The 20,675-nt window shown below is 37.9% G+C and overlaps 4 protein-coding genes and 1 long non-coding RNA gene across 5 annotated transcripts; 2 read left to right on the plus strand and 3 right to left on the minus strand.

Moving 5' to 3' along the window:
- The first annotated feature begins 7,250 nt into the window (after positions 1–7,250).
- On the plus strand, positions 7,251–9,636 carry LOC115951445 (serine/threonine-protein phosphatase 7 long form homolog). Its single transcript, XM_031068652.1, has 3 exons — positions 7,251–7,295; positions 8,887–8,998; positions 9,103–9,636. Exons 2-3 carry the CDS (start codon positions 8,888–8,890, stop codon positions 9,634–9,636), a joined length of 645 nt encoding a protein of 214 aa, XP_030924512.1. The 5' UTR covers positions 7,251–7,295; position 8,887.
- LOC115951444 (HMG1/2-like protein) lies at positions 7,399–7,997 on the minus strand. The gene is made up of 4 exons (XM_031068651.1): positions 7,980–7,997; positions 7,720–7,913; positions 7,575–7,632; positions 7,399–7,461 (listed from the first exon to the last, which is right to left on the minus strand). Exons 1-4 carry the CDS (start codon positions 7,995–7,997, stop codon positions 7,399–7,401), a joined length of 333 nt encoding a protein of 110 aa, XP_030924511.1.
- An 837-nt stretch (positions 9,637–10,473) lies between the features above and the next one.
- Positions 10,474–14,205, minus strand: LOC115951447. Its single transcript, XM_031068653.1, has 5 exons — positions 13,903–14,205; positions 13,029–13,205; positions 11,444–11,780; positions 11,015–11,113; positions 10,474–10,622 (listed from the first exon to the last, which is right to left on the minus strand). Exons 1-5 carry the CDS (start codon positions 13,966–13,968, stop codon positions 10,474–10,476), a joined length of 828 nt encoding a protein of 275 aa, XP_030924513.1. The 5' UTR covers positions 13,969–14,205.
- A 529-nt stretch (positions 14,206–14,734) lies between these two features.
- LOC115951448 (serine/threonine-protein phosphatase 7 long form homolog) lies at positions 14,735–19,064 on the plus strand. Its single transcript, XM_031068654.1, has 5 exons — positions 14,735–14,751; positions 16,144–16,234; positions 16,348–16,740; positions 18,664–18,861; positions 19,026–19,064. Exons 1-5 carry the CDS (start codon positions 14,735–14,737, stop codon positions 19,062–19,064), a joined length of 738 nt encoding a protein of 245 aa, XP_030924514.1.
- On the minus strand, positions 17,653–18,092 carry LOC115954138. Its single transcript, XR_004083831.1, has 3 exons — positions 18,042–18,092; positions 17,842–17,938; positions 17,653–17,686 (listed from the first exon to the last, which is right to left on the minus strand). It is a non-coding gene; the product is annotated as an uncharacterized LOC115954138 (long non-coding RNA).
- Positions 19,065–20,675: the final 1,611 nt, after the last annotated feature.

Consider the following 20,675-nt stretch of genomic DNA (forward strand, 5'->3'; position numbering starts at 1 on the left):
CCAACACTTATATTTTCTAGTGACTAGTTTCCACATAGATTTGAGTTCGAGGACCATGCAAGACCTTGATTCTGTCTAGCACTTTCTTCTTGAAGTAGCTGGTTTCCCCATAGGTTTGAGTTCGAGGACCATGCAAGACCTTGGTTCTGTCCAACACTTATATTTTCTAGTGACTAGTTTCCACATAGGTTTGAGTCTGAGGACCATGTAAGACTTTAGTTCTGTTTAGCACTTTCTTCTTGAAGTAGCTGGTTTCCCCATAGGTTTGAGTCCGAGGGCCATGCGTGACCTTGGTTTTGTCTAGCACTTTCTTCTTGAAGTAGCTGGTTTACCCATAGGTTTTAGTCCGAGGACCATGCAAGACCTTGTTTCTGTCCAACACTTATATTTTCTAGTGACTAGTTTCCACATAGGTTTGAGTCTGAGGACCATGTAAGACCTTGGTTCTGTCTAGCACTTTCTTATTGAAGTAGCTGGTTTCCCCATTGGTTTGAGTCCGAAGACCATGCAAGACCTTGGTTCTGTCCAACACTTATATTTTCTAGTGACTAGTTTCCACATAGGTTTGAGTTCGAGGATCATGTAAGACCTTGGTTCTGTCTAGCACTTTCTTCTTGAAGCGGATGGTTTCCCCATAGGTTTGAGTCCGAAGGCCATGCAAGACCTTGGTTCTGTCCAACACTTATATTTTCTTTTGACTAGTTTCCCCATAGGTTTGAGTCCGAGGACCATGCAAGATCTTGGTTCTGTCTAGCACTTTCTTCTTGAAGTAGCTGGTTTCCCTATAGGTTTGAGTCCGAGGACTATGCAAGACCTTGGTTCTGTCCAACACTTATATTTTCTAGTGACTAGTTTCCCTATAGGTTTGAGTCCGAGGACCATGCAAGATCTTGGTTCTGTCCAACACTTATATTTTCTAGTGACTAGTTTCCCCATAGGTTTGAGTCCGAGGACCATGCAAGACCTTGGTTTTGTCTAACACTTTCTTCTTGAAGTAGCTGGTTTCCCCATAGGTTTGAGTCCGAGGACCATGCAAAACCTTGGTTCTGTCCAGCACTTTCTTCTTGAAGTAGCTGGTTTCCCCATAGGTTTGAGTCCGAAGACTATGCAAGACCTTGGTTCTGTCCAACACTTATATTTTCTAGTGACTAGTTTCCCCATAGGTTTGAATCCGAGGACCATGCAAAACCTTGATTCTGTCTAGCACTTTCTTCTTGAAGTAGCTAGTTTCCACATAGGTTTGAGTCCAAGGGCCATGCGAGACCTTGGTTCTATCCAACACTTATATTTTCTAGTGACTAGTTTCCCCATAGATTTGAGTTCGAGGACCATGCAAGACCTTAGTTCTGTCCAGCACTTTCTTTTTGAAGTAGCTGGTTTCCCCATAGGTTTGAGTCCGAAGACCATGCAAGACCTTGGTTCTGTCCAACACTTATATTTTCTAGTGACTAGTTTTCACATAGGTTTGAGTCCAAGGACCATGTAAGACCTTGGTTCTGTCTAGCACTTTCTTCTTGAAGTAGATGGTTTCCCCATAGGTTTGAGTCCGAGGGCTATGCAAGACCTTGGTTCTGTCCAACACTTATATTTTCTAGTGACTAGTTTCCACATAGGTTTGAGTCTGAGGACCATGTAAGACCTTGGTTCTGTCTAGCACTTTCTTCTTGAAGTAGATGGTTTCCCCATAGGTTTGAGTCCGAGGGTCATGCAAGACCTTGGTTCTGTCCAACACTTATATTTTCTAGTGACTAGTTTCCCCATAGGTTTGAGTCCGAGGACCATGCAAGATCTTGGTTCTGTCCAACACTTATATTTTCTAGTGACTAGTTTCCCCATAAGTCTGAGTCCGAGGACCGTGCAAGACCTTGGTTTTGTCTAACACTTTCTTCTTGAAGTAGCTGGTTTCCCCATAGGTTTGAGTCCGAGGACCATGCAAAACCTTGGTTCTGTCCAGCACTTTCTTCTTGAAGTAGCTGATTTCCCCATAGGTTTGAGTCCGAAGACCATGCAAGACCTTGGTTCTGTCCAACACTTATATTTTCTAGTGACTAGTTTCCCCATAGGTTTGAGTCCGAGGACCATGCAAGACCTTGATTCTGTCTAGCACTTTCTTCTTGAAGTAGCTAGTTTCCACATAGGTTTGAGTCCAAGGGCCATGCGAGACCTTGGTTTTGTCCAACACTTACATTTTCTAGTGACTAGTTTCCCCATAGATTTGAGTTTGAGGACCATGCAAGACCTTGGTTCTGTCCAGCACTTTCTTTTTGAAGTAGCTGGTTTCCCCATAGGTTTGATTCCGAGGACTATGCAAGACATTGGTTCTGTCTAACACTTATATTTTCTAGTGACTAGTTTCCCATAGGTTTGAGTTCGAGAACCATGCAAGACCTTGGTTCTATCTAGCACTTTCTTCTTGAAGTAGCTGGTTTCCCCATAGGTTTGAGTTCGAGGACCATGCAGGACCTTGGTTCTGTCCAACACTTATGGGAATTCGGTGAATCGGGCTACTAGACCTGCGAGGATTATCCCCTTGGCAAATGTGTGGGGCATAGACTTGATGTTAGAAGCCCCTAGAACTGCCCATGCCACTGGCACTTCGAAGTGTAGCCCTGAGTGGGAGCTGAGTTAGGGCAACAACCGCATGCTGCTAGAAATGATGGATAAGCTTTTGTATAGCTTGCACCACTGCCAAAATTATTTCTTTGGAGGGACCCTTGTTGACAGGGGCTTGATCCTACCATGACTAATTGCCGCCTGCGCCAATGCACAAGCCTTCCCACAGACCGCGCCAATTGTAGGGACTGGGTTCGCGCACTTCTTTCGTGGTAAAAGTAGATTTAAGCCCAGCTAGCCCAATACAATAAATTTGTAGATAGTAGGTTTCGAGAGCTAGGTTTTAGCGAGGATTGCAATGACCGGACATGGTCATGAATGGGTTGAATAACAGATACGCAGGCTAAAATGGGAAACTTCGTCCTCGGGCCTCTCGTCCGAGGAGCTTAATGTTTTTATTATTTCTTTTATGCTAGGTTACAATGATCCTAGAGACAATACATAATGCTACTCACCTCTTTCTCTCTATATTTTTCTCTCTCCTCCTTTCATGGAGGAATTCTTACATTATATAGCCCTTCTCAGTTGATCCTGACCTTCCATTTGTTGTTCAGACAAGTAACTACTTGAGTGCTTGTCCCATCAGCTGCCTTCCCCCACCTTCTGTTAGTTGCATAATTCAATGCGGAGGTGATAGCTTTTCCTTGAACCGCTCCTACACTGTACCCCGTGCGCGTCCTACTGTACTCGCCCTTTCTTCTAGGAGTGCTTTGGGGGCTGCCTTTGATGGTGTGCCGTTCTTTCCTTTTAGGTTTTGGGATGCCAAGGACAGAATCGTCCTCGACTACATCTCTAGGCCATTTGGACTTTCGTTACATGTCCTCGGTAACGTCTCTCCTCGGCGTGGGCCTTGGGCCCTAGTGTAAAGTGGGTCGGGATCACAAATTCTCTGGCCCTACAGATGTAAATACAAATTTTTTGGTTTTACGTGCTGTAATTTTTTATTCATGAAGAAGAACAAAAAAGGAAAAACAATTTCATTTTGCTGTTAACGCCAAATTTAGCCAAATTTATGGAGAGAGTTATTTTTTTTAAGGAATGAACAAAAATTATAAACATTTTTTTTAAAAAATTTCTTATGAAATTAAATATTTTAAGAGTAATGCTAATGACAAAACACTTTACAGAATTTACAACAAAATCTAGGTGGCAAGTTGTTAAAAAAATTAGGGTCAGGGTGTTCAAAATATTATTTTACAAGGTCAAAAAAGAATTATATATAATTGTTTTAGGGGCTAGGTCAGGAATGAACCCCTGAGCCATATATAATGCCATCCCTACCATTTGTTTGTAAAAAATTTCGTTTTATTGCTTTATCTTTTCCTCTATCTTTCTCTTTGTTTCTTTTTCTCTAATTACTCCACCACCTTTATAAAAGTAGTCACTGCATCTTTAAATCTCTCATATTACATATTTTCCACATTTTAATTTGTACATTTTTTATAAGCTAGCCTTATGACACTCCCAAGTAAGTAAATGTGTAAATTTCAAATTAGGATAAATGAAAAATTAAAACACTAAATTCCAAAAAAAAAAAAGTGCCTCATTGAAGCAAATTTATACACGAAAATTAGTAGGCTGGAATGTTTTGGGCTATGGTGGTGGCTTTTTAGTCCTTAAAAGAAAAGAAAGAACTGTTGAGGGTGATCGGTGTAACCCGCCAAGGACCCTCTGACAGTGAAGTCATTTTTCTCTCTAGAACACAAGGGAAAATAGTGAATGGTGGGACTCACCTTGGGTGAATAGGACTTATTTCTTTTATAGAGAGTTAGAAGTGAGTCTACTTGTTTGGATCCACCACAATCATGGGTGATATGGGTGGTTAATAGAAAAGATGGGTAAATGGAGTACGTGGAGCGAATTATGAGGAACTCCTACTTTTTGAGAGTAGCAGACCATGACTTGATTCTATGGAATTTTATGAGAAGGTTTCTTGTAGAATTCACTAAGTATTTTCTGGTCTGGTCGTCCATGCCCTTGCATTAGTCCTGGACAACCATCATGAGATCAAATGGTCTTGTAATTGATGGACCAGTATCAATCATACATGATGTTATTATTATAGACATGGTTTGACTCTTTGGATGACCACTATGGACGAATTGACCTTATATTGATCCCCATCATATACTATTGCTACTTTGGATTATAATGATCACTCAAAATAATTTCAAATTCTTAATTCAATAATTGCGTAATTTCTATCCTTTGAAAATCACTTAAAAATAAATATTGGAATCCATTTGTTATTTCCTAACGCATCTTCTGATTAATTTCTTTTTTCTTTTGGGCAGGAGGACTTGGGGTTCACAGTTTTTCAAAAAAAAAAAAAAAAAAAATTGGTCATGCTCAGAGTATAAGGCACGAACTTTCGAAAATTTGAAGCTTTTAATTTATGTGCTTACTTCTATTTTTTGTATTAACTTGGTTATAGAAGTCATTTGAACACTATGTAAAATACAAAATATTTGAATATTTCATACTCTTTCAAAAAGGAGTTTAAATTTTTATCTAAATCAAAATAATTTCTGTTGTTATTAATTTCTCATTGTAGGTGTCATTCGCAGCACTATACGTCTATACCTTAGTTATTGGACCTATAAATCATCTACAACCTAATTGTAAACAAATTTATTTTGTTAAAAGATTCATGGAGTTTTTTTTTTAAAGAAAAAAAAAATCCATGAGATTAATATTTTAGTCCGTGAACACATGTGATAAAAAAAATTATGACAAAATTCAAAACTAGATTGTGATTTACTGTTTTCTCCACAAAAAAAAAAAAAAAAAAAAGATTGTGATTTATCGTTTTTGTTTTTCAGATGTTTGTTTGTTGTTGTTTTATTATTATTATTATTAGAAGCTCTTTTTTATTTGGGTTTATGTTAAAAATTTTCATTCATATAAATTTGAGGTTTTTATAGTATTTGTCAAGTGATATTACGCTTTAGACAGTTAGAAGTGATAAGATGAGGCTAGCACCCAAAAAAGAACACATCCGTACATGAAGACCAAACTAATATTTAAACCATCTGTATTCACCATTCTTGTAGACTGTAGCATTGAAATCATATGTTTGTGCATAGATTTGTTTAGTTTTTTAAAGGTTACTTGGTAGTATCAGCAGTTCGCAAATGTGTAATATTAATTAGTAAACAAATTTGTAAATTTCAAATAAAGATGAATTGAAAATTATGACCAAAAAAAAAAAAAAAAACCTCAAAACACACGTAGAGGGCGAAAATGGGTAATTACCCATAAAAATGAAACTATTCAGTTAGTTGGCCCGGTTTTGAAAGTAATTGGGAAACTAGCAACTCGAGCCTCAAAGGCTCGATTTTGGCCCTCTAAATCGAGCCTTTGAGGCTCGGTTTACGTGCTTTGACATGGCATGGAGTACACGTGGAAATCAAGTGTCTAAGACTCGATTTCCACACTAGAATGGAAATCGAGTCTCAGGCACTCGATTTCTAATAGGCGTTTTTTGAATTTAACGCTCTCCAATCTCACTCTCCCTCATCAGTCAAACCCCCTCTCTGTCTCCGACCCACTCTCCCTCTCCTTCTCTCACTCACCCTCTCCTTCTCTCACTCTCTCAGCGTCACCGTCGCCGACGCCGACCCACTCACCCACTGACCCTCTCAGCCTCACCGGTCCTCTGAAACCCCTCTCTCAGTCTCCGACCCACTCTCACTCACCCTCTCCTTCTCTCACTCTCTCAGCGTCACCGTCGCCGACGCCGACGCCGGCCCCAACCCACTCACCCTCTCAGCCTCACCGCTCAGTCACCCTCTCACTCTCTCGCTCACCGACCCACTGTCGCACGTCCCTGTCCGCTGTAACTCAGTCTCCACCATCTGAAAGAAAAAGAAGAAAAAAAGGTGAGTCCCCTATGCATTTTGCAATGTAATCAGTTCGTTTTTTTTTTTGTTTTTTTTTTTCTATTTTGGTTTCTGTACTGAATTTGTTATAGAGGTAAAATATTCTGGTTATATCCAGCACGCACAGAAATTTATTGGGTGGAGAATCAAAACACCATATTGAAGTATAAAAATGTCACCAAAGCTCAGTCATATATAAAGAAAACAACTCGAATGCCTACCATGGTTCTTTCTCAGTGTTTATTTATATGTTTCGGCTATGTATAAGTCATTGCCAAGTGATGAAATGTGATTAGAAAATGTGATTTTTTTTTCCCCTGTAAGGAGATGGTTTTCTTACTGTTTTATTTATTTTTGTTGGCCTCATTTAAACCAGATATCAAATTCTAGTATGTAGGGAAGTATATTTTGTGCTCAAGCAAATTCTCACACATGGATACACTTTCGAGAAAGGCCTACAGAAGGAACTCCTTCATTTCAGTGTGGCAGAAACGTGACCATTATAAGTTTATAACTTATGCAACCTTCTATCCTTAGTACGGATGGCTTGAAATTATAGTTGCTAATTATAAGGCGTTGGTGTTACAGGTTTAAAAGTTTGAATCTAGATGCAAGTAGACTTTTTGTCTTAGTGATGTGTTTCTTGTCAATGAAGATGGCGACAATTTGATAAGTACTTCCTATTTGTTGCAATCCGTAGTTGCCCATTGTGAAAAGGACACCATAAAGAGTGGATAGGAGAAGATAGGACAAGTCCAAAAATGACTTGATATAGGCACTTATATGTTAATTCTTCTATAGGTAACTCTGTCCTTTCTTCTTCTGCCATTTTTTTTGCCTTTCATTTGCTGCATTTGTATCTTGTTCCATAGTCAATAATTATTGTTTTCCACCTATTAATGTCCTAGGAATATTTTTCTCTCTTTCTGTCTAGAGATTTCCACTTCTCACCACCCTCCTTTGCTACCTACAATTCATTGTAAGTCAAACAAGAAGATTAGAACAACCTGTCCAAAGTTTAATCACCTAACAAAAAATAAAAAATAAAGAGCAAGGGCAGTAATTAATAAATACTTGTACCTCTTTACCACCCTTCGAATCGGGATTTTCTTCTTTATAAGTCTTCCTAAAGTCATCCCTGACACAGAAATTGAAAACATTTCAGCACACACACACGCGGAAAGATAATCCAAACGTGCAAGAGAGGGACTGGGAGATAGTATACATGAAGAGAAAGAAGGCAGTTTGTGGGCGCTTGGGGGCATTTGGATCCTTAGACTTCTTGTCAGTTTTTGCTTTCTTTGCCTTCGGCACTGTTGAACTTGATTTCTTCCTGCCAAACAAAAAAAAAAAAAAAGCAGTGTTATACCCAGAAAAGATTGCATTGACAGAGAAAGGGAAGAGAAGAAGAGTATCTGTCTGTAGTAGTAGTAGTAGGCTTCTTCTTGGGGGGGTCACTGGGCTTCTCCACAATTAGTGGCTTACCACTACAGTCTCTCCCATCTTTGGTATGGGGCCATTTCCTACTCGCAAGTCCTGCATTCTCATATATATATGCTGTTAGAATAGATAATTATGATGCTTGTGCACTTAAAAACATTTTTGGAGGCCTTATGTATTTTTCATTTGGCAACCTTATTTTGTCTCTGTGTAGTCCGGATAACGCATTTTAGTCTTGCCGTAGTCCTTTCCCCTAAGTGCTGGCACTGTAATCCCAAACATGGTGCTCATAGTTAGTATTTAGCACTAAAAAGCGTCCCATATATTAACATATTTGATTCTTAACAAATTAAGATTACCCAATGGTCCACAATCATATGACTGTGAGATACAAAGCAAAGCAAAGCAAAGCAATATGCTATAGTTAAATCCATTGAAATCAACCTAGGTTACCTACAGCATAAATAGTGTAAATATCGACTACCATATAAAGCAAGATACTTGAAATAGTTAAAACTTAATTTGTAATTTATGATTTTATATTCTATTGACAGACAAAAATTCAATTCAAACTATGTTTGAATTAGTGCATGTATGAACAGATTAGTCTCATTCTCTTGTTCTTTCTTTTACTTTAAAGCCAGTATACACACAAACATGTGAGGAGTATTTTGGTTTAATCATTCTCATGAAAAGGATTTAGTAGATATATGTTGGAAACTTTCATACCCAAAAAAAAAAAATTAAATAAATAACTACCAAAATACCGGTTTAGTAAGCTAATTCCCGGTCAAGTCCTCCCTTCAAAGTTCTAAGAAATTTGCTATGATTCTGCAATTATGAACAAGCAACCATAGTCGTCATTTCATCATGGCTGCTCTAAGTCATACCTATATATTTAAGCATATTGTGTGTTCAATTTTGAAACTAACTGCTTATCATTCTTCTTCAGTATGGCTGCTGCAAATGCTGGACGCATTGACTATACACAGCCTGGACCCATTGACGACTCGGTGTTGACACAGCAGGCGACGCATCGGTCCGAAGCTATTTGGAATGGGCGGGTAAAACACTCAACTAAAACAGTAACTTGTGCACATGCATTTAATCCATACAATGTACACGTATTTGCATATACTATATTAATCCATGATTTTGTTATGTGCAGGATCCAGGGTCCATTACCTACCGTAGTCGTAGTTCAGAGTTCTCCAAGCAACCTCCAATGGTGGACGACCGAGTGAGGAACATCATCACCACAGTTGGTTTGGAGGGACTCCTGTGGGTCCCGGGTAGAGAGATTGACAATGGCCTGATAACGGCCTTAGTGGAGCGATGGCGGCCCGAGACTCACACCTTTCACATGCCACATGGTGAGGTGACCATCACATTGCAGGATGTGGAGGTTCTTCTCGGGCTTCCTGTTGATGGTGATGCTATAACAGGGAGCACACAAAAAACTTGGGTGGATGTGTGCCGGGACTTCCTTGGCTTTCAACCTGTAACTCAAAACAATCATAAGCAACTTGATGGGCAAAGGATTCTCATCAACCGCCTTTTGGAGGAAGTTGCTAACTCATTGCCGCCTGATGCTGAAGAGGATCAGCTGCATAAGTACGCACGATGCTACATCCTAGCGCTATTGGGGGACACAATATTCATGGACAAATCTGGCGATAGGGTGCATCTAATGTGGGTGTAGCAGTTGGAAGACCTTCACAACCCACGGAGGTACAGTTGGGGAAGTGCTTGCCTTGCATGGTTGTATCGAGAGCTATGCAGGGCAAGCGAGGACACCAGTCAGATTGGTGGGTGCTTGTTGTTGCTCCAGTACTGGGCATGGGCCAGATTCCCCTATTTGTGCCCGACAGTTGAGCGAGGCCCGCCAGTGGGTGCTTACGGTCCTCCAGTACGTGGTCCACTATCCCTGAAGTAAGTCTCTACCTCATACTACTATAACATACTGTCTTCACCAAAGCACGAGTCTTATATTATGTTTTGAGTTCTTTTTCTATTTGGTTCTAACTTCTTCTTGAGTATTTTTATTTGCTATTTGAAGTCGTAGTCTCTTTAGGTTATTTATAAAGGCTTTATTGTAATCAGTAACACTCATAGAGAGAGTGAATTTTAAAAGAATGATGACAGCTTATTTTACGCTTTGCCTTTGAGAGTGTTTGTTTAGGGTTTATCTTTCTTTGTTTCCCATTCTATTCACTCTTTTAAACCAAACAACAACTGACTCATTCAAGATCCAATCTTTTTATTGATTAGCCCAACCCACACCATCAAAATATGCATTGGATATAGCAATTTACAAGAATCATCACAAATTTCAGTTTAACGATAGAATTAATTTGATGTGTTCTAGATATTCTGGACCATTATAGGCCTTAAACATCATGACTAGTTTACCCTATTTTCTTTTCCTATAGAGGGAGAGGGTGTCATTTGAGCTAAAGTTTATTATAGTGGAAATCATTTTTGGTTTGATTCCAAAATAAAATAGAGCACTAGTAGTTGTCATTTAAGCTGAAGTTTATTATAGTGGAAATGCTAAGCGCTTACTTGTAGCAGCATCTGCACTGGCTGCAAATGGAACAGCACTTAAACTTGTGATTGCACTAGTTGATGGTGGTGCTGCATTATTATATGGACTTTTGTCAATGTGTGGAATCTCGCGATCATTTTCTGCATAATAATGTATGGAAGATACCATTTGAGAACCATTGCTAATGATGAGAACATAACATGCATGAGATATAGCAATTTACTAGAATCATCGCAAATCTCAGCTTAACTATAGAATTAGTTTGATGTGTTCTAGATATTTTGGACCATTATAGTTCTTAAACATCACCAGTCTTCATATATATAGTTAGTAGGCTTATAGCCCAATGGCACCTTCCCCCTACCCAAATGTAAAAGCATCTTATGAGATGGTCTCCTGAGACCCTTCTCTCATAGCATGTGTGAGTGAGAAGATGGTCCCATGAGATACCCTCTCCACACACATCCCCCACCCCCGCCTACCCCCAAAAAAAGTTGGTAGCATTTCATAGAAAATTAGAAGTTGAAATTGCCTGAACCTATGAAAACAGAATATTTCCCAACATTCTGAAATATCACAGCATATGTAATACCTCGTTTAGAAGATTTCCACTCACCAAAGATCCATTCGCCTGTTAAAGTGAGATAATATAGTTAATAAAGTTGTTGTCTGTATTATATTTAAGAATTAAAGGGAAAAAATGTCATAGCATGGCAAAGTCATTCATGAAATACATGAGAAGTGGAAATCGTGACACAATAGGGCAATTATTTTTTAATTTATAAGAAAGTAGTGTCTCAGCCTTTGGCTAGACTATTACACTCCATGTTTATAAGACACCCTGGAAACCCTGAATTACATGACCATCATGAGTGAACACAACACAACCAAACATTGTTGATTACATCTAGCATGTAGCAGGCAAATATAGTTTTTCCAATGAGGTCAGAATGAAAATTACCTATAGGTTTGAGGAATTCGAAGCATGTTGGGCACTTCACTTCTTCACTACGAATAAGGACCTTGTCGATGCAAACTTTACAATTAGGGCAGTAGAAATCATGTTTGCCAGGTTTCTTGTATAGTGTTTCAAGATACAGTTCTGTCTCTTTCAGTTCACTTTCTATTTTGATAGAAATATCCTTTGCATTTTGGTTCTGAAGTGAGTTCTGGGAAAGTGGTGGATTAGCAACATATGCGTCTTCATCCTTGCACTTATCCTCAACTTCAAGTTTAATTTCGCCACCATTTTGAATGCCAGAATTTTCTGCTGTGAGTGTGACATGTCCAGGACTAGTCTTAGAATCCCAAAAATCAACACCATTTTTCAATCCAGAATACCCATTAGAAAATTCACTTGAAACCACACAACACATAAGCTTTTTATTAGCAATAAGGCTACAGACACAACAAAAATTCATAAAAATTTCACAACATTCTCAGATTAGCATATCACCTCACACATAGGCCCACTACAATCTATAACAATCTCATGGAAAAATAAACTGGAGAATTTGGTGGTGGGAAGCTTGTGTGGTTGATTACTTTCTTTAATTGAGTGGGAAATTGTTTTAAGAGGGAGTTTAAGGTCCTCTTTATTTTTCCTGAAATAAAATAGATGCATTTCATGGTTCAGAATATATTTTCATGAATTTAATGGTGTACATGATACCACATCATTTAGAATTTCATTCTATCAAATAAAGAATGATAATGGTGTAACACTATATTCATCCTTGGATTTACCAACCACCAAATCTTTACAATGAAATAGAGAGATTCTTTGACAGGAAATGGGGCAGGAGAGTTAGAGAGACAATGATCAGACAGAATAAGAGAGTGATAAGAAAGAGTCATTTCAATTTTCAACCATTAAGATGTTTTTGACTTTTTTTCTTTGAGAAGGAGACAAGTGAATATAAGTATTATAGGTCTTAGGCCAAACAATCCTCAAAAGAGATTTCAAACAAAAACAATCCTCAAAAGAAATATTTTCACGTCGCAGAGCATACTATACAATAATCTTCACTGTTAATCAAACCCCTACAAGCAACTGACCCCACCCGCCAGAACTATTTACCGGCTAATCCAGGGGTTTTTTACCCCTGATGGGCTAAGCAGTTTATCCTCATGCCCAAGAGGCTTCTTAGCAAATTCTTCTAATACCTTAAAATACCTGTACTGTGTTCTTGGATCCACAGCAAATTTTAATGCTGAAGGAAAAAATGCTTTCTACAAAACTCTGATGATGCAGAAAACAATAAGCAATCATGCATGCTGTTTTTAGTTTTCTTGACAATCTTTTGGTCAGATTTCCACTAGAGAATACTTCCTCTGCTAATACGGATGACAAAAATGTTAAATTGAGACGCAAATAAAAAAACTTTTCTAATATAAACTATCCAAACTAGTCTATCCAGAGCAAACCAAACCAACAAAGTGCCACAGACACACACACACACACACACACACACACACACATCTGCCTGCACCCTTTGCAATGTATAACAGAACATTCTAGAAGGCACACCAAGTTTTAAGCTTACATTAAGAATTGAAGGTTCAGGTAATGGACATTGAATTGGTTTATCAGTGTCAAGAGGTTCACTCGGATGCTCAACTGGCTTAAACTCCACTGCTACTTCTATCCCATGAGAAGCAGCAGTGACAGCAGTAGCTGCACCTGTAACCTCTGAATTTGGAGGCAAAACTTCCCTCTCATCCTGCACTAGATAATAGCAAATCATTATACAAACATATTTACTAAAACAAAGATGAAATCAAACGTGTGAATAAATAAAAACAGCACCAATGAAAATAAATAAAGAAAACTGAGTTTACACAAAACTTAGATGGAAAGAAAAGAAACACGGTATATCAAGAGCAATATAAGGTGTTTAACAAAAGATAACAAGACATAATAATTTCTCTACATATGAAATTGATGGGTAAAATATACAATTTAATAAAAGGAAGCCACAGTCTTCAATTCTAGCAGACGAATACAAGGTCCCCAACAGAGAAACAGCTCAAACCCAACCACCTGATCTAAGCTATAGCCAATAGTTAATTAACCACTAGCTCAATAGCACCTTCATCATACTAATTGTTCTTGCAAAATCCAATCCAGAATTAAATAGTCATATCCATAGAAAGTTAAAAAAATGTAAACCCAAAAAAAAATAGAAGCCAAATAACAATATTCAGAATCAAATACAATCGTCAGATCCTGATAAAAAATCTCCAAACTTTAAAGATTAATTCCAACCCAACTGCACAAAAATCATAGGACCCACTAAAATGTTTTAATGGTCAACTCGAGTCCAACATCAACAATAAAATCTTCTACCAAAGAAACACGAGATTATATAGGATTGCAAAATAAACATTAAAAGAGAAAGAGTGTGGTGTTAGTCTTACAAGTGCACTTTGTGTTCTTCGATGGCCAGCCCTGCTGGCAGAAAACCTTGAGAAAATTCCAACCATTTTTGCTTTTTTACTCAGAAACTAATAAATTCACACAAAAGGGTCCTCTGATCTTGGCTTTGTTTTATATATATCTCTCTCTCTCTCTAGAATGCATGGACTTTCCAAAGAGTCATTCACACAAAAGGGTGTTCTATACTATTAGTATTTTATTATTAATTTGCCCTATAAAAAAATAAAAAAACCACTCTTTCTGTTTCTCTTTGTAGACTAGAGAGAGAGTAGGGAAAAAAAGTGCATAAGGCAGTGGGTTTGTTTGCTTGGCGTGATGGGTTTTTGTTTGTTTGGGTTCTTTGTGTCTGTTGTTTGCAGTAAATTTATTGGATGAGTCAAACAGTGTACCACAAAATTACATACTTTTGTCACAACTTGTCACATGAGAAGCTGTGAGTGGTGGAGGTGTGGACCCACATGGACCCACCACTTTTTCTTCACTACTCACAACTTGTCATAACACGTGATGAGTTATGGCAAAAGTTGTGTAACTTTTCGTGGTCCTAGCATTTTTCTTAACAAAAACCTTTGTTGATAGACCTGATGAAATTAGGAAAAATATACTTAGGATTGTAAAACCTCCCAACCCAATCTATGTACACCCCTAATCATTTTGTGCTCCATGATGATAAAAAATTAAAGAATTAATTACTATTGCAATTCACATGACCTCACCCTCCACCTTACTTTTACAAGAGGAGGAGGTGTCATTAGAGATAGAGCTTGTTAACCACTTAACACATTGTAATTCACAATATTTTATATTAAAACAATGACTTTACCGCATATGTACTTTCTCACGAGCATTTGCATCCATATCTGCATGATAATAATCAGCTGAAATTCCTCTCTCTCGTAGCTCCTTTGCAATCTGCAATTCTCGACGGCATACGAAAGACATAAATAATCTATTTTCAGTCAAATAACTCAAAGCTGCAGTTTCATATTGATGACATAAGGACTGACATATATTCATGCATAATGCAAAATGTAAACATATTTCTCTGAAATAAAAATAAAATAATTTAAAAAATAAAAAATAAAAATCTTACACTAACTTTTATTTACCCAACCAGTTTGGAATGTAGTGATGCTGTGAGTTTATTTGGACAATAGGACATTAAAAAAAATAGGCACTTATTTTTATATATAATCCATTAAAATAAATAAATAAGTAAAGCAAAGGGATGCTAACCAAATACATGGGGTGTATGCAAGGAGCAAAGCAAAAACATACAACAAAAAATTAATGAAAGCTCAAGGAATCCAAGAACTCAAGAAAGTCTGCAATAGAAGACGTAAGAGATGTCGAAGTCCATTCATATACGGTCTACAAAAATAAGTATTTCAGCTTCAACAACAGTAGAATTTAGGGATGAAACAAAAAAGATAATCTAAGATTTAGATTGTTGTTCCAGGGCTGTGAACAGTTACCCATGAAAAGTGTTTTGGCTCTCTATAAGCATTGTTGGGGATATTTGATGGATGGGTAGTTTAGGGTTTGAAATTTTGGATTTTAGGGTTTAAAAGGTTACAAACCAATGTGTGTTTGCAAGGTTTTAAGTTATTGGGTATTTAAGAAAGGAAAAGAAAAACAATAAACTTCTAGGGATCACGCCTAGGATTTCCTAGGCATCACACCTTCGAGAAGGTTGTATCAAACAATGCTTCATGGCCTCTAAAAATTTAGAAACTTAATCCTCTTTCTGAATAGAAAGCATGACATCCATATGATAGATGACCAATGCCTACTCCACTTCTAGTGGGACATGAGAATTGGACTCCTTGGGATTTTACTAGTAAGCCCAAACTAAATAACTAAACTCAAAATAAGACTATTAGGACAACCCATCTCTAAAAACCAAAAATAAAATACATTGGTCATAACACCTAAAATTAAAATGATATTAGCTTGCTACTTGCGTCATTCTCTCCTGGTAGAGAAAACTTGCCCTCGAGTTTTAAAGTGTTGAAGTAAGAGAAATCTTGGTTTCTTGAAGTACATCCTTGACTTAAAATAAAATGATCAAATTTCAATTTCCTTTTATTTCTTCATCTTAAGTGATTACATTATTTCTTCAAATTTCAATTTCCTTTTATTTCCTTTTATTTAATATATGTGATTACATTATAGTTTTAACATTATCTCAGTACTTATTGATCCATTCTTCTTGATTGTAGGTGGTTGTGGGTCCCAAACAAGAAAAATAGGCCCGCCCACATCTTCAGGGACAGGTATCGCGAGCAACTAGCTTCCATGTTGCCAGACCAGGTATGAAAATGCCTTATTTTACGCTTTTACGAACGTCCATATAGGTTTCGTGAACTTTGAAATATAAACATTGTTCCCTAATGTGTTGTGTACTTCTTTTTTGGCTATTGTAGGTGGTGTGGCAGCCATATGAAGCTCATTTTGACGACCTCCCGCCGTGGTGTGTTGTAGGGAAGGCCGTATGGACGGCAGCGGTGCCGCTTGTATGTTTCCACCTAGTAGAGAAACATACACCGGATCGTGTTGTTCGTCAATTTGGGATGATCCAAGAAATTCCCTGCACTGTTAACACTGACAGAGTGCTTCATGGCATTGATTTGAGGGGGAAGATCAGTGTTAATTGGATGCAGAAGCATGCTGTGCATATCCTTGAGTGGGGTAATCGCTTTGATCGGCGTTGTGAAGCAGTGCTTGGTGATATGCCTCCAGAGCACGAGTACCACGACTGGTTCAAAAGGGTGACTCGGAGGTTCATCGATAGGCCTGGTGCTGTAGTGACTCTGCTGGTAACTTCTCAATCTCTTCTATGTCCATTCATGTATGATAGGAGCAATCTAAAATTTTAAAACAAGTATATTCATCATAATCAATATAGACAATATACCAGTAACCAAATTATAAATTCATAACAAACACATGCACCTAAAAACCTGATCTACAAATCTGTCAAGTATTAGCAACTCGCATGTTTCTGTCTTAGGAAAGCCAGGAAGTGATTTATATTTCATAATACAGTCCCAGACTCCAGCAGCGAGCTTTGTAGGAATTAGATCACGGAAAGTTGTCATTGTAGTTGCATCTAAGGACTTAGCAGCACGGTAGCGTACCATAGGAAATTCCTGATAAAATTTAAACATAAATATGGTTCGGAAAAATTTTAATACATAATAAATCAAATTTAGAAATAACTAAATCTATATACCCTTAGTGAAGCAAAAACTGTAGCAATTCGGGTAGCCATCACATTCAAACACATAACACCCAATATTTTACATTTTAGAGTACAAACAACTGAACCATGTTAAACAAAAATGATATAAGTATTTAGAATCTCTAAAAAAAGTGTGACAATTGCCAAAAACATCTGCATGATTGGTACCTCAAAGGATTAAAATTTGAGTGCAGCAGCCAGCAAAAACTTTTTTTTTTTTAATAGGTTACAAATACTATTTGTTACATTAAGCATTTTAAAATACGCAGTCAAAGTTCCACAGGTACATTCATGGAACACACGTCATCAGCAACAATGGTTTGTTAAATTCACTAAAGATACAAAAAAAAAAAAAAAAAAAAAAAGAGAATCTTCTATACAAAATTCATGATATTTTTTAAGAAGATAAGTCCATCATCTATGTTAAATACACAATTATCTATATCATGAAAAAGGTATTAACAAGTGACTGAAGTAGAATCAGATACCTGGCTGTCTATAGCAAAGTACTCCAAATTCATCTGCATTTCAAAACCAAATGGAAATATATCAATGTCCGCTAATAAGTTTACAACCAACAATGGAAAACAAGAAAACAATACAACTAGCTGAAATATGAAGTGTTTCAGCATCAATACCGATCCAAAAAGTATTTTCCTAAACAAGAGAACCATACCTCTTTCAGTGCAACAATTCGAGGTAAAATAGTTGTATCCTTCTTCATGTGATTAACCAGTTCTCTTGATATAGGTGAACTAAAGAAAATAAATGCCCTTCACAAATACAAAGGACATCGATTAAAAAAACCACAAGAAAACCAAAACAGCTTCAGGGAACTGCAAGGCAAAAATAAGGAAATAAAGATCCTTCACATACTTCCTGTATAATGGTGCTTTCCCCACCATGTCTGACAAGAGCATTATAACACTGCAAAATAAATGTGTGTGAGAGAAAGAGAGTTAAAAAGGTCCCACCCATTCATCTGTACTATAAAAATAGGAAAAAATATTTTTGTTCACTTCACAGAGAGCAACAGAAAAACTTAAAATCAAAATGTGCTACTTAACAATGAAATATCACACACACACACATAGAGAGAAATTATTGATGATGTAGTTATAATGAGGCAGATGTTCAAAAAGTTTCAGCATTACTAGTATCAACTGCAGCAGAAGTTTTGATTCCTGTGCCATTGAGTGGAAACTTTAGGACTCCATTTATTGTAAGACAACTGATCTCTATACAACAACTACTGAATATAGCAGTAGCAAAACATAAGCTAGTGTATTAATGTCCATTCATGTATACATGTTACCGTGTTTCTTACCATGAAACCACTGTTTAGAGAGCATGATGTTTGTTACTACATTTTTTGCTTAGCACTTCATCTCCCTTTAATTTGCAATTATTAGTAGTAGAACCAACATTTATTTTATTATCAATTGGCATTGTTGATTTCGTATTGCAGGTCTAATATGTGTGGTTTTTCCATGTGCAGATTGAAGGATACGTCCGTTTGTTGAGGCGTCATCCAGTGGGCACGAAGGACCACAACGACATTACTGAGGTGCTGACGGCAGTGCAGGTGATGACACGTGTCCAACCTCCTATCCCTGAGGCCCCGATTGAGGAGGCAGCTATGCCTACCGGCCCAAGCACGAGCACAGCTCCGGCCGGATGTCAATCCCGTTCGCCTGTTGCTACCCCTCAGCTTCTCCCTACCCCCGATCCCTCTGCATCCACCCCACATGCATCCGCCAGCCCCACCATCCCTTCATCCACCCCACATCCATCCCCTACCGTCACCATCCCTTCACCCAACCCACATTCAGCTCCTACGCCCACCATCCCTTCACCTAGCCCACATCCAGCCCTTACGCCCACCATCCCTTCACCTAACCCACATCCAGCCCCTACGCCCACCATCCCTTCACCCACCCCCCATCCATCTCCTTGCCCCACCATCCCTCCACCCACCCCACTTCCTTGTTCTGGGTCTGACGTCCGTCCACCCACCCCACAGTCATTTCTTCAGCTGTCACCCATTCCATCCTTTGACCTGGGTACCCCACCTGACATGCAGCAGGAGCCACCCTCCCATAGTTCGTTTAGTACCCCTTCTTCAGCCATTGACCCACCCCATGTTCAGGCTGAGCAGGCGGTTGGGTTACCTACAGCGGCTGAAGGTCGGCCTAAACGCATATCAAAGGCACCTCCGTGTGGGACAGGGGGGCACAAACATGGACACAATGTTGGGCCCGAGGCATCTGACGAAGGACATGCAAGACCTCCTCCTCATTATACGAGACAGCGTAAGATTCAAAAAAGGTATCTGAAAGCTTAATGTGAAACAACACACTTTATTCCATTATTATTTCTCTTTTCACATTTCAATAAGATTATTTTTGTTTTCAATATGGTTTGAACGTACATTATTGGAACTAGGTGAATGCCTCAAATAAGGACATTAGCTGGAGGTAGATATTCCAACAAGGATATGGTTCTTAAATGTGACAATGGAGGTAACCCAACATGTGTTGGTTGTTAAATGCTTTTGTTGCAAATTTATTCCTTGCATCATTTGTTATTTTAATCTACATATATTTTTATGATACCACAATCTATTTTTATTTATTTAATTAATTTTATCATGCTTTGCCTGCATCAAAACGGAAAAAATAGTTGAAAATTATCATCATCTTTTTGTGTACTTGAGTGATGCCATATGCAAGACTAATGAAACACATTAAGAATATTAAGCAGTTTTTCAGTGTTATATATTCTCATTTGGCATGGTTTATTTTTCAGCTTTTTGAAAATGTGCTATTAGAAAAAATTGTACTAAAGTGAGGTTTAAAAAAGTGTATTTTGAAGGGCAGTTTCAAACCTCTGTGCCATGTATGGTGATATTTGACCTACAGGAATAGCTGTGATTTTCTGAATTTGAATTCCGTCCCCCAACTAAAGAAGAGATCTTGGCGGAATTGCCACATAAGAAATTGAGCACAATTTTGCAATTCCATAACAATATGTACGGGCTGTAACCCATGGCAAACAGTATATGAGTAGCGTAAGATTTTCAAATAGTAATGTTGGAATCAGGATCATGGATGTTAATTTTGTAGTCACTATGATCTCAAAACCATTAAATAATTGCTAATTTTGTAATGTTGTAATCATGATCTAGGATGTTAATTTAGTAATGTTGTAATCTCATGCACCTCTATATAGAAAAAGTCACAGCCAGTTTTTTTTTTTTTAATGTATTTTATGTATATTTGTGTGCCATGTGGAACCACAAAAAGTATTTGTTTTGTTCTCAATCTTGGAGTTTTTAAAACTGAAATAAGTTTTGTTTCTTTTAGTGGAGGTCACCCGCTTTTGCTCAGAGTGGTTTTGATTTAGTGTGGGTTGTATGTAATTTACAGTACAAGAGGGTTCTAATTGAAGTGAAATGGGTTCTAGTATTGTTGAGAATATAAAGTTTTTCATTGGTTAAACTTTTTCAGT

Source organism: Quercus lobata, chromosome 7, assembly GCF_001633185.2.
Source record: "Quercus lobata isolate SW786 chromosome 7, ValleyOak3.0 Primary Assembly, whole genome shotgun sequence".
Taxonomy (NCBI): Eukaryota; Viridiplantae; Streptophyta; class Magnoliopsida; order Fagales; family Fagaceae; genus Quercus; species Quercus lobata.